The sequence below is a fragment of the Odontesthes bonariensis genome, chromosome 3 (genome assembly GCF_027942865.1).
Source record: "Odontesthes bonariensis isolate fOdoBon6 chromosome 3, fOdoBon6.hap1, whole genome shotgun sequence".
Classification (NCBI taxonomy): domain Eukaryota; kingdom Metazoa; phylum Chordata; class Actinopteri; order Atheriniformes; family Atherinopsidae; genus Odontesthes; species Odontesthes bonariensis.
Window position 1 is genome coordinate 1,985,055 of NC_134508.1, and position 14,255 is coordinate 1,999,309.

General features: G+C 45.5%; 1 protein-coding gene across 5 annotated transcripts in view; it reads right to left on the bottom strand.

Annotated features, from left to right (window-relative positions):
* LOC142376644 (plasma membrane calcium-transporting ATPase 1-like) overlaps nt 1–14,255 on the bottom strand; it is a 96,661-nt gene that overhangs the window by 24,464 nt on the left and 57,942 nt on the right. For all 5 annotated transcript variants that reach the window (XM_075460083.1, XM_075460082.1, XM_075460085.1 and 2 more), the window contains 8 exons: nt 11,721–11,903; nt 7,910–8,124; nt 7,575–7,817; nt 5,788–6,029; nt 5,469–5,706; nt 2,600–2,779; nt 1,301–1,388; nt 1,051–1,157 (listed from right to left, as the gene is read on the bottom strand). In XM_075460083.1, coding sequence (XP_075316198.1) covers nt 1,051–1,157; nt 1,301–1,388; nt 2,600–2,779; nt 5,469–5,706; nt 5,788–6,029; nt 7,575–7,817; nt 7,910–8,124; nt 11,721–11,903 — 1,496 coding nt within the window. The remainder of the gene's footprint in view (nt 1–1,050; nt 1,158–1,300; nt 1,389–2,599; nt 2,780–5,468; nt 5,707–5,787; nt 6,030–7,574; nt 7,818–7,909; nt 8,125–11,720; nt 11,904–14,255) is intronic.

A 14,255-nucleotide genomic window follows, 5' to 3' on the forward strand; every position in this document is an offset into this window, starting at 1 on the left:
TAAACTCACCACTGCGTTATTCACAATGCACGTGCACTGCTGCTTGTATTCACAGATGCTTGTTTCTGTCACAAGATCTGGCAACACAGGAGTCCAGGAGAACCAAAAGTAGGTAAATGCTCCGTTTTTTTTAAGTTTTGTGGATTTAATGAAGATTTAAACACAGATTCACACGCTGGATGTTGAATAATATTTGACACAACAGAGAGGAGCTGCGTCTCAGAGTGTGGAAACCCAGAATGTATCCACTTTGCGTTCCTAACACAGCACCCGTCGATGCTAATCAGGAAGTGTGACCAAATGTCTCAGTGACAAAAGAAGCAAACCTCTGCTCACAGGCAGTTATGGCTGCTGTTTACTGCTTTCAGCCAATCAGCAGAAAGAGGTATACTTTGTCATTTATTCAACAGCTAAATACGTTAAAGGAGGATGTGCTGCAGATGATGTCATCTACGTTCATTTTTCAGCAATCTGATAGATGGGCTGAATAGTTTTAAGATTTCTGATTCTATTTTTCATCTCCAGATTTGACTAAATCAAAAGGTAGTATCCAAACTTTAGGTGTTCAGATCAACTGCAGAGAGCGTGCATAAACAGAACTCGTTTCCATGGTGACGGAGGAAACCTGAGTCCAGTTTGGAGGAAAAATGGGTGAAAATATGAATGCCTTGTTCCAAATAAGGTAGATTTGTGAAACCTTTACGGGGACTGAGATTAGTGGTTAGGATATTGTTCATATCACTGATACATAATTTATTGAAGTGTTTGGCTGTGTGTAAACCAGAGGCAGCAACACGATGGCAGAGGGGGACCCTGCGGGGCCGAGAGCATCCGAGCTCAACATTCATTGATTTATAATTCCATTTCACAGCAACCTTAATGAATCCGCGGCACTAATCACCAGAGTTCTCATGGATGATGTTTCATGGCCGCACGGCAAATGTAATCAACTCCGAGGCTTATTTTTAGTTTTGGTAATGAAGCAGAGAAAAGTGAAGCGGCGAGGAGCTTTGGAACAAAGGAAGGAGAATAAAATGAAGAACGGGTTACCATGGCAAAGCCCACATCGGCTTTCTTGAGGGCGGGGCCGTCGTTAGTGCCGTCTCCCGTCACTGCCACCACCTGTCGGGTGTCTCCCACCGTGCTGTCGATGATGCCTGATTCACAGAGGGAAACAATCTGCATCTCAGTGGCTATGAATATTTTAAGGCTCTGTTTACTGCTGTCAAATTAGACTTTGAACCAACAAGAATACGTTCAGCTGTATGTGTAACACCCAATCCCACCAGAACCAGCTCACCTTTGACCAGAGTGTGTTTGTCTGTTGGTGACGAACGAGCCAGAACTCGCAGTTTGGGCCAAATTTTGTCCAGACGCTCTTGTTCCACCTGGAAATTAGAATCGTACATTAAAGTATAAAGCTCTGAATGGTCCAGGACCAGAATACATCAGGGACCTCCTGACCCAGTGTGAACCTCCCAGACCCCTCAGCTCATCTGGATCCGGTCTTCTATCAGTTCCCAGAGTCAGAACCAGACATGGAGGAGCTGCATTCAGCTTCTATGCTCCACATGTCTGGAACAAACTCCCAGAAAGCCTCAGATCAGCTGAAACACTCAGTGTGTTTAAGTCCAGGCTGAAGACACACCTATTTTCAGCTGAATAAAGCTCCAAATCTGAAGCTGGAGTTTCAAAATTTAATCACATTTTAACTCCTGATTTTATCTGATTTTATCTATTGTTCTTATTTATTTATTTTTTGGTTAAAATTTAAATCGTGCTTTTTATTTCTACTGTTTTAATGCATCTGTAAAGCACTTTGAATCGCCTTGTTGTTGAATTGTGCTGTACAGATAAACCTGCCTTGCCTAAATGTTTAACTATAAACTAAATGCTAGCAGCTGCTACTCGTGGACAAAGAGATTGTTTGCATTTGGAGAGGAGGCCAGATTAAACCGGCTTTTATTTCATCAAACTTGTGTTGAAAGTAATTGGTCGGGTTCAGGCGGGTTCGGTCGGGTCCGGTCACAGTGGCGCTTTGCTCCTGACAGGACTGATCCAAGGTTTTCAGTCCCAGCTGAAGCTGAACATTGTGCATTTCTGATGTTTCAGATGTCTGGATACAGACGCTGAAACCAGTCACATCTGTGATATAAACATTATTTATATTTGTTTGGTATTCCCCTTTATTTTCCTTTAGTCAGTCATAGTCCCAGTTTTACTCGGTAGAACTTGTTCCTTTGTCCTTCCCGTTCCGTTTTGCTCTCTGTAAACACTATGTGTCCAGCTTTGTGTTTCTGGATTAGTTCATTATAAATATCCTGTGTTCAGTTCTTGTCCACCTGCCTGTCCTGAGTTTTGTGTTGGGCTCTTACAACAAGCAGCAGAAATGTAAATCTAGAGTAACTAAAGCGTCCTGCAGCGTGTCCCACACCTTACTGAAATTAACCAGTTTCACACAGAAATATGGAACTGGAACATTCATTAGCATCATAGAATCATTCCCACCTCTGCTTATTGGTCCTTTTCTTTCAAACCAGGAACAGTTCTTTCAGTTGGATCGTTTCTGGTGTAAAACCCGTGTCTGTGCTGGTCTCACCTCGCCCTTATCGTTTCTGATGTGCTGGTTGAACTCCTTGCCCTCCATACACAGGAAGTCTTCCCCGGGCTGCAGGATGCCGCACTTGGTTGCGATGGCGCGGGCGGTGTTGATGTTGTCCCCGGTAACCATGCGAACAGTGATTCCCGCGCGCTGGCACTTAGAAATGGCCTCAGGAACCTGCAGGACAGCGAGAACAAAGGCAGAGAGACGGAGGAGCCGGTGAGCTTCTTGGTTTAAGGATCCGAAGACTAAAGCCGGCGGCGATTCTCTCCTCCTCTCAACAAATACAACTTTTAGCTACCAATTTATTGTGTTAAAGCAAAGCTGCAAGAAGCCCGACTCAAGGTTCCACCGGAGAACTTTTTCCCTGTGAGGAGCTGGTGACCCCCACAGCTGGAGGCTGCTGCTCATCGGGGGGCTCATCAGATACAACCTGGCAGCAAACACAGACCAACAGGGCCTCTGTGTTTGCTTACAAAGATGCAAACAGCCGCCTCTGTGACCCATGCAGAGAGGATCCTGGACCTGGCCCGAGGCCGACGCCCCCAGCATGAAGGGTACCACCTCCAGCAGGGGTCCTGAGCTAAGACCCCCTTTGGATACAAGTGTGAGTCGCTGTAGTGGCCATTTGTCCATAAAAAAAAACAAATTCAACTTAAACCAAACCAAATCAAAAGGCCACTGATGCATCATGGGGGATGTGGTTTAACGCAGGCAAAAGAAGATGAATGTCCAAGATGAATTCTTGCGTTTTCTGATGATTTATTTCAAAACAATAAAACAAACAAAAGAACAAAGAAAACCTGCTGCTCTCTCCTTTTCCCTGGTAACAAACCATCGGCCTATCCAGGTGCATGCTGGGACTCCAGGTGCCCAGTGTGACCCAATTACCAAAATATCCTAAACAAATAACTAACAAAGAATATTAGCAAAGAATCTGATCTAAATAAAGCACTGAAATTAATCAAATAAAGTTACTCATAATTAGCTAATTAAATTTACAACTAGAACCAAAAAACAAAAACTAACTCTACAAATAGCTCCTAGTCACTTTGGATAAAAGCGTAAACATAAACATCAGCAGTTGCAGATTCAGACTCTTTGCTTTAGGCTCGTTGGGTCCAGCCTCACGATGAATGCATCATGAACAAATGAATCTCATTCTGACATAAATCAGGCAGGATGCACAGCAGCAGCTGAGATTTGCTGCTTTGGGATGATTAACAGCTGAGGAAGGCTGATGCATAAGGCCGGGGTGTCCACGCCTAAGGGAGAGCATCTTACCTCACTCATTAAGCGGCTGAAAGGGTTTCACATTTACAGTTTTTGTCCACTTTCAGTTCCAGACATGAACAGAAAGAACACGTCTGTGCCGTCAGGCTGTGGAGAGATGAGCGCCGAGAGACTGCTGTTCCCATCCTGTCGGTGTTCTGACATTAAAGCACGGAGGCTTTCATTCAACACCGCAGAGCATCCAGACTCTGCTCACCCGAGCAGGTCACATTTCAGCCTTTAGGAAACGGCTCATTTACTTTGTCAACAGGAAACAGAAATGTAAATTCATACAATAAAAACTTAAAGGGACAGTTCGCCTCTTTTGACATGAAGCTGTGTAACATCCCATATCAGCAACATCATTTCTGAACATCTTCTTACCCCCTGCTGCGTCCTGTGAGCAGAGTTCCAGCCTCGTTTTGGCGTTGATGAAGGTAGTCCGGCTAGTTGGCTGGGGTTTAAAAAATAAAGCCTTTTGCTTCTCAGAACAATATGCGTTCCACAGAGTAATACATTTGCATCACAAAATGGTTCTCCAGGAAAAAGTCAGACCTCACAATCTCTTGGCCCTATTTTCTCTCCCTTCGCATCACTGCCTGCTGTCATACAGCTTCATGTCAAAAGAGGCGAACTATCCCTTTAAATTGTTTGCTCCCTTATTAAAATGTTTGAGGATGTTGACATTGTTTTGGTAATGAATACATTTTCACAGCAAAAGAAGTAATTACAGGGTCTGAACCAGAAGAATTGAGCCTAAACCTAACCACACACACCAGCCTGTGTTACATCACAGAGAAGATGTTACCGACACTTACAGTCTTCATGAGATGAAAACCAAATGCAACATGAAGCTTAATCTAGCAGCCAAACTGCAGTTAAACACAACAACTCAGTGGTTAAAATAATTCTGTTCCTATCCACCAACTTCTGTGCAGACCGAGCAGCAAACACCATAACAGGCGCGGCTGTCGGCAGGCGGCAGCAGGCAGTGATACGAAGGGAGAGAAAATAGGGCCAAGAGATTGTGAGGTCTGACTTTTTCCTGGAGAACCATTTTGTGATGCAAATGTATTACTCTGTTGAACGCATATTGTTCTGAGAAGCAAAACGCTTTATTTTTTAAACCCCAGCCAACTAGCCGGACTACCTTCATCAACACCAAAACGAGGCTGGAACTCTGCTCACAGGACGCAGCAGGGGGTAAGAAGATGTTCAGAAATGATGTTGCTGATATGGGATGTTACACAGCCTCAGGTCAGAAGAGGCGAACTGTCTCTTTAATGTAGCAGATTTCAGCTCCATGTTTTTTAAACCCATTTTTATATCAATGAAAACAAGCTGCAGTGAAGAGGTTCCTGCGATCATCCGTCCCTTATCAGAAAGATTCAGGTTGAATCCATCAAAGTGTGCGAACAGAACAGAGACACAGAGGTGAGTGACAGATGGATGCAGGCATGGAGGATGGGTGGGTGTTGGCTTGGTGGAGTGGACAGATTCAGATGTGGAACCAGGAAAGAAATGTGCTGAATGACACATGATCACATGGATCCTAATGGATCCCCACATTGTATTGTAGGGAACTGAGCTGTACCTCGTCTCTGACGGGGTCCTCTATGCCCACCACAGCGATGCAGGTGAGCTCGTTGAGGATGTCCTGCTCGTTGTCCCACTTGGGCTCCCCGGCCTCGGCAGGAAAGTCCCTGTAGGCCACGCAGATGGTCCTCAGCCCCTCGCACGCCATCGGCTCGATCACCTTGTGCACCATTTCATCGCGGTCCTTGACCTTGAAGACGTGGGCCTGACCCTGAGCGTTCAAGATGTGGGAGCACCTGGGACAGAGACAGAAACCCCGGACATTAGCAGAGTGGCCTCGACCCCCGGCTCAGGAGCTGTGAGCAGGGGCTTCTTACTTCCTCAGGACGATCTCCGACGCCCCCTTGCTGTACATGCGATAGCCTCCATCAGCGTTCTTCAGCACCGTGCTCATGGACTTGCGGGATGAGTTGAAGGTGTAAACTTTGTAGAGTTTCTCCTCTGTGATCTCTTCTCTGATTGGCTGGTAGTCCCTCTTCATGTCCAGCACCAGGCCCAGCAGAGCGCACTCGGTCTTGTTGCCCACCTGACGGGGGTGACCACCCTCTTTCTCCGGAGGCTGCAAAGACATTAACCTTCATTTAAAATCATTCTTTAATCAAATACATATTAAAGCTGCAGTCGGCAACTTTTTTTTAGTCATATTAGCTTGAACTGTCATGGGATTCTGGAAGTAGAATATTAAATCGGCTGTTTAGGAAAAATAATGAATTATGTAGCTCCCTCTGAAGCCTGTAATCATGCTTGCAAAAACCGAGCGCTCCCGGCTGTTTTTAACCAATCAAGATAGGGTGGAGGAATCCTACCTGTCAATCACAGCTTGTGCACACGCTGCTGAGCGTAAGTCTGCCCCAGCTTGTGTGCGCTCACACTGGTGTGAACTCACGTGCACAACCTCGTCCACAGAGGGGGAGGGGTTTGGGGGGCCATTCGGAGCTTGTTAGAGGTTGGGGGAGGGACCTGAAAGTTGTATCAGTTTGAATTTTCCGACTTTAGACTCGCAATTTTGAAAACCTGCCGACTGCAGCTTTAAAGTTTGGAAATCCAGTTATTTCTTCATTCTTTTGGGTATGTTCTGTTCTGGATTCAAGCTGTGGCCACCTAAAAAATGTATTCATTGGTTGAACATGAATGGTTTTGATGGAGAACATCTCTTATTTATAGGGCTGGGCAACAATTAAAATGTTTAATCTAATTAATCACATGATTTCCCTGATTAATCACAATTAATCGCATTTGTACGCAGAATCCAAAAATGAATCCAAAAGTAGTGTATAGCTTTTAGCATTTAGTTTATTTTAAATGTGCTGCCATATGAATGAAAGTGCCATAACATTTGTTGTGCAAACACACTTTTAACATCAGCATCTTTCTGTAGTTTTTATGTAGAAGCCTCGCTCCACTGTCTGTTTCCTTGAATGACTTGCTGCTATCAGTTGTGTGTTTTGCCTTTAAGTGATATTTTAGACTGGAACTACTACGCTGAGAAGACAATTCAACTTGGCAGTGTTTACAGATGACTTTGGTTCTGTCGACTCCGCCGTCTGGAAGAACTTTAAAATGAAAATGGCCGAGTAAAAGTTCCGTACCCTTCTCCATGTTTGGTGGATCCGCCGATTACTTTCTTTTCCTGTTCCACAGCAGACAGCAGCAGACTCTTACAATAATAAAACACGGGTGGTCCATGGCGTAGTGGGTTGAGCAGGCGCCCCATGTACAGAGGCTATAGTCCTCGCTGCAGCTGGCCCCAGTTCGAATCCCGCATCGGACGGCCCTGTGCTGCATGTTGTTCCCCCTCTCTCGGCGGAATTTTTATTTTTTTTTTAATTTAGAAAAAAAATAAATGTTAAATTTAAAAATAATAAATAAATAAAACATGCGTTAATGCGCAATAAAATATTTATCGGCGTTAAATAATTAACGAGTTAACGCGATAATAACGAGTTATCTCGCCCAGCCCTACTTATTTAGTTGAACATTTGGGTTGAACTTGGCCCTGTTCTATGTTACCATTAGCACTGTGTGCGTTTCTCACGACAACAGGCGGCCAAGAACAAACACCGAGGTGAGGTTCAGGTGTCGTGTCGCTGGGACAAAGTCTCACCAGAATCTTGGAGGTGTACGCCGAGTTGATGGAGATGCTGTTGACCAAGATCTCCAGCGTCTCTGGTTTGATGGCGTCGGGGTCAGGGACGCTCTTGTAGTGCGTCTCGCCGACGTACGCCTGCACCACGGTCATGCGGTTCATGGTCAGCGTGCCCGTCTTGTCCGAGCAGATGGCGGTGGCGTTGCCCATGGTCTCACAGGCGTCCAGGTGGCGCACCAGGTTGTTGTCTTTCATCATTTTCTAAAAGATGAAGTGAGAGGTCGTGCTTAAAATCCCCCCCCAAAAAACAGAGTGCGACTGAGGAGATTCATCTCAGTCCCAACCCGGCGTACCTTGACCGAATAAGCCAGAGAGATGGTGACAGCGAGTGGCAGTCCCTCAGGAACGGCCACCACCAGCACCGTCACACCGATGATGAAGAACTTGACAAAGTATTGGATGTATATGGGCGTGCACTCAGCCAACCAGGTCCGCTTCTGGATCCCAAAGGTGTCAACCACAAAGTAGAGGATGAGGATGACGACGGTGACGGACGACATGAACAGACCTGATGGAAACAAACAAACGCTCCGCATAAGCAAAGAAAGTTTGATACGCAATCCGTCATCTAAGGGCTTTATAACCCTAACCCTTTATATGGTGTAGAAAACAGACGGGTTCTTTTTACACCTTTTATACAGATAGACTTTAAAACGTTAGAGTATGATACTGTCAACTGCTTCCATTCACCTCACCTGTTTTACACCATCAAGCTAACGGAAGCTGGATGTAAACAGACTCAGGCTGTGTTCGAAACCGCATACTTCTCCTACTACTCCTACTAACTTTCTGAGTTAGTATGCAAGTTTGAGTAAGCAGAAGTTCCCGGATGCATACTAGATTCTCCTAAATGTTGGGTATGCATCATGAGGTTACTACTCATACTCAAACTACCCAAGATGCAACGGAACGTGACGTCGCCGATCGTCATTTCCTGTCAAAACGGCAGTTTCAAGCTAGCTACAACGAGGGTAGGTTCACTTCCTGTTTTCAAAACAAAAGCACCAATTGTATGGTAATGGCTTTCCCTATGATAAAAGGCAACGGGTATTTTATTTTGTGAAAATAACAGGAAGTGCGTTGCTCACTGCGGCTAGCTTTAGCAGCGCCGAATTCGTGGGAACAAAATTGTAAACGGCCGGTATTTTGTCAGGTTTTCAACACGTTGGGGATCTAAACGACTACTTTCTCACCTGAAAATGTTTCAAATGTTGCTAAAGTTTAGAGTTTAGAGCTTAAGCGAAATCAGCTTCAGGCCGGCTGATTTCGGCTCGGGCAGGAGCGAAATGCATTGTGGGTAAACGCTCTGCATACTGTCTGACCAATGAGTATGTAGTATGTAGTTTGCAGTATGTAGTATGTAGTATGTAGTATGCGGTATATAGTATGGAAGTATGTAGTATGTAGTATGCGGTATATAGTATGGAAGTATGTAGTATGCGGTGTATAGTATGGAAGTATGTAGTATGCGGTTTATAGTATGGAAGTATGTAGTATGCGGTTTATAGTATGGAAGTATGTAGTATGCGGTATATAGTATGGAAGTATGTAGTATGCGGTATATAGTATGGAAGTATGTAGTATGCGGTATATAGTATGGAAGTATGTAGTATGCGGTATATAGTATGCAAGTATGTAGTATGCAGTATATAGTATGGAAGTATGTAGTATGTAGTATGCGGTATATAGTATGTAGTATGTAGTATGCGGTTTATAGTATGGAAGTATGTGGTATATAGTATGGAAGTATGTAGTATGCGGTATATAGTATGGAAGTATATAGTATGCAGTTTCGAACACAGCCAGATTCTGAGCTTAGTTTATCGACTCCTCAGACATGTTGACCTGCTGTAAACGTGTCTGATACAGCAGCCGCCTCAGGCATCATCAGCAGGTGGAGAATCCACATGAGCAGCAGAGGGAGGAGGAGGAGATAACTGGGAGTAAACTCGACTCCTTCTTTTCATATCAGAAATCATTTGTTTACCGTCATTCTAAATGATTCTTTTCTTTCATTCACAGAGACTTTGCTGCTGTTGCAGCTGCAGGTTTGTGCATCACTTTCAGGTGTTTTCCATTTGAATCCACTAATTCAATTCCAATTTATTTTTATAAAATCTAAAAATCTAAATAATCTGTTAATGTTAATAACCAACTATAGACTGATAATGAGATGAATAAAGCACATCCCAGCAGGCTAACAGCTACACCCTGACCACGAAGCCCGTGTGAAGCAGAAATAATCACATACCAGGTTTGTTTTTAAAGAAATTCAATCATTTTGGCTATAAAATGTCTCACAGAAGTTGTTCATGTGATTTAAAGACACGAGTGAGCTGAGAGAAGAGCAACACTGAAACCTATTTGAGAAACATGTAATCACATTTTCTTCGGTCTGATTCCTCGATAAAGCCTCTTTGTTGCATGTAAATCACTTTGCCTCCCTCCCTCTCAACCATCAAAAGTAACTGTTTCAACTCACAGATCCGTCCTCATCGCTGACAGGCAGCTGTTTTTTAATCCATCTGGCTTTTAAAACACACTGAAAACACCAAAGAATGAAGTCTGAACTTCAGTCCCGGTGAGTCTGCTTCACCCCTCCTCTTCGTCACCTCCAATCAGTGTTTTATTTTAATGAGGAGGAGTGTGTGGTTACTGTCAGAGTATTAAGGTCAAATGAGCCGAGGCAGAAAACACCTTCAGTTCCGGGATGAACCTGTTCAATAAAACAGAGTGCATTTTGACCCTCCGGCTCTCCGTCCCACCACCTCCTGACCGCTCTGTGGGAAATTAAAATTTGTGTGCGCGTGCATGTGCGTGTGTGTGTGTGCGCGTGTTTGTGTGTGCGTGTGTGTTTGTGTGCGTGTGTGTCTGTGCATGTGTGTTTGTATGTGTGTGTGTGTGTATGTGCGTGTTTGTGTGCGTGTTTGTGTGCGTGTGTGTCTGTGTGCGTGTGTGTCTGTGTGTGCGTGTTTGTGTGCATGTTTGTGTGTCTGTGCGGGTTTGTGTCTGTGTGTGTGTGCGTGTTTGTGTGTGCGTGTGTGTCTGTGCGTGTGTGTTTGTGTGCGTGTGTGTCTGTGCATGTGTGTTTGTATGTGTGCGTGTTTGTGTGCGTGTTTGTGTGCGTGTTTGTGTGTGCATGTGTGTTTGTGTGCGTGTGTGTCTGTGCATGTGTGTTTGTATGTGTGTGTGTGTATGTGCGTGTTTGTGTGTGCGTGTGTGTGTGTGCGCGTGTTTGTGTGTGCGTGTGTGTTTGTGTGCGTGTGTGTCTGTGCATGTGTGTTTGTATGTGTGTGTGTGTGTATGTGCGTGTTTGTGTGCGTGTTTGTGTGCGTGTGTGTCTGTGTGCGTGTGTGTCTGTGTGTGCGTGTTTGTGTGCATGTTTGTGTGTCTGTGCGGGTTTGTGTCTGTGTGTGTGTGCGTGTTTGTGTGTGCGTGTGTGTCTGTGCGTGTGTGTTTGTGTGCGTGTGTGTCTGTGCATGTGTGTTTGTATGTGTGCGTGTTTGTGTGCGTGTTTGTGTGCGTGTTTGTGTGTGCATGTGTGTTTGTGTGCGTGTGTGTCTGTGCATGTGTGTTTGTATGTGTGTGTGTGTATGTGCGTGTTTGTGTGTGCGTGTGTGTTTGTGTGCGTGTGTGTCTGTGCATGTGTGTTTGTATGTGTGTGTGTGTATGTGCGTGTTTGTGTGCGTGTTTGTGTGCGTGTGTGTCTGTGTGCGTGTGTGTCTGTGTGTGCGTGTTTGTGTGCATGTTTGTGTGTCTGTGCGGGTTTGTGTCTGTGTGTGTGTGCGTGTTTGTGTGTGCGTGTGTGTCTGTGCGTGTGTGTTTGTGTGCGTGTGTGTCTGTGCATGTGCATGTGTGTTTGTATGTGTGCGTGTTTGTGTGCGTGTTTGTGTGTGTGTGTGTGTGTGTGTGTGCGTGTTTGTGTGTCTGTGCGGGTTTGTGTCTGTGTGTGTGTGTGTGTGTGTCTGTGTGCGCGCGTGTGCCCCCCCATTCCTGGGCCCGGGACAAAATACCTGTTTGTCCCCCCCTATCGGCGGCCCTGTGTGCGCGTATTTGTGTGCGTGTGTGTGTGTGTGTGTGTGTGTGCGTGCGTGCGCTCCTCACCAGCCTTCCCGATCAGCACAGCCAGTCTGGTCAGTTTGCCCTGCAGCACAGACTTCTCCTTCTTGGTCACGTTGACCTTCTTGACCGGTTTGGCCTCCTCCTTCTCCTCCTTCTCCTCAGACTCGGCGGCCTCCTCGCTCTTCAGCGGCTGGATCTCCAGAGCGATGCCATCCTGAGTCTTGGCTGGTTGGGGGGTGGGGAGAGGTGGAGGGTGAGTGAGGTTTTGTGGGAACAATGAGTTGGGAGAAAGGAAGAAAGCGTACCCAGGGAAAGAGGAAGGGGTTAAGGAGGAGTTTTGGGTGAGGAATTGGTGAATGGAGAGACGGTTGTGATGGAGGAAACGGGAATGGTTTTGGTTGCAGGAATGAGGAGGGAAATGGGGAACATTTTGGGTCAAGATCAGAGAGAAAAGATGAAGAAAAAGGTGAATAAAAGAAAGCAATGTATATCAATAAAATCCCAAAACAAAAGAGGGAGGGGGTGGGGTTGAGGAGTGATGGGGGAATGAAGGAAGAAAGGCAGAGAAAATGTTACACACTCAGTCAAAGCTGAAAACCATGAGTGGGCTCAGAGAAAGACGAGGGCTCAGACTTTGAGTCATTACATGGTGGCCCACCGGCTGGATGCAGAGAATAATGTAGGATCTCATCATTTCATGATCACACGACATCGATGAAAAGGTCCGGGCAGCTTTCAGAGTGTCACAAATAATTTGGGAGCAGCAGTTCGTAATGAAGAGCAGCAGACAGAACAGAGACCACCCACACAGACACACACACACTTTATCTACCATCAGAACTCAGAGTTTTGAGTTCTGACGTCTGATATTCAGCTGCACATCCTGCTGTACACCATAAACAGATGTACTATTTGCCTTTCCCTTCATCAGCTGGGGTCCTGATTGGACTGTGGTGCTCCATGCGGAGCTTTCTGATTGGGCGGATCTCTGCTCATAGGCGTTTGTGGTGTTTGCAAAGCAAAGACTCACAAAGCAGGTGGTGGCTGGAAACAGAGCAGATCTGCAATAATCTGACACAGTGAAGTCTGATCAGCTGTTTGTTGCCATCAGGGATTCATTCAGGTGCTAGCTTTAAAAGGTGGAAGTCTTTACGTTTCTACACAGTTCCACAAACACATCCATCAGCTGACTGGATCACACCTGTTCAGTCCCAGCCGGTAGCCTCCATCACATGTGGAACTGACAGTATGGGTCAGATCGTTGGATGCACAGCAGGTTAGTAAGACGTTTCCTCTGCCCAACCCATGTAAATCCTATTTACATCCTATTTCCATTACAAACCAGAGCCCGACACTCAGGTCTGTTGGCTCAGCAAAGAAAGCTGAACTCTAAAATAACACGAATGAAGCCATTCGATTTAAAACTGGCCTGAAATAACAATGACTGGACTGTGAAGTAAAGCCATTAAAAAGCAATAAATCTATTTTCTGTATGAGAGCAACTGTTCATTTAAATCTACACGTTAACTTTGAACATTTTAACTTTATTTTAGCAGCTGGACAGTTTGGACTTTTCGGATGGCGTGACACCAACGCTCAGAGGGTCCTGCAGGCTGCTGTGCACGCCCGCTCTGCAGCACCATCAGGTTAAAGTGATGTGGTTCTACTGAGATCTTCCCTTTTACCCTCCTAATATCACTGTGTCTTGTTGATGAAAGGTGTTGCACAGAAAACCTCTGACCACGGCGAACATGAAAAGGTTCTGTTTAGGGCTGAACGATATGGACTAAATTTCATATCTGGATATTCATGCCAGATATCTCCATATCGATACGATATGACTTCAGTGGAAACTCAGCATTTTTCTGAACAATAAAAAAAGGACGTCTGCATTCATTGGGTCTTGAGTTGGAAGTTTGTTGTTATAAAATGGAGCGTTAAACTGATGTAAGGTTCAGGCGTCCGGCTCCACCACAGGCCCGTGGTTGTGGCAAAACGTTCGATTTCACGGAGCTCGGATTCAACATTCATTTTACATTCGTTATAAGCCGCTTTCGGACAGAGCCGTTCTAAGAACGCAGTTCTAAGAACAGTCCTCCTGGAATTTCGTTCTAATAGCTGCCCTTCCCCAGCGGAACTGTTTCAGTCTGCATTCCCACATGAGTCGGACCTGATGGGGACTGATGCGACGCAGCCGTCTGCGACAGCGACGTGTTACTTTAGCGCCACATTCAACAACAAAACAGAACAAAACAAAACCGGTAAAAGTAAGGAGAGAAGAAAAAACAGCACCAAGAAGCTAACATGGAGAGCGGGGAGGCCACCGTGTTCATGGTCTGCATGATGGTGATATTAATCATGGACGATCACATGGGGCGTCTAACATGGAGGCTGGCAGAGCTCACAGAGAGTCAGGAGACGCAGGATGGAGCGCAGGCCGTACTTCTTGGTTTCATGAAGGAAGGAGAGCAGAGCGCCGCAGACAAAGGAGACCACGTGGAGGTTTAACTTATTAAACACGCCAAGGTTGTGTCCGTGTGGTATGAGGAAACATTTCAGCCTGACAACATGACAAGG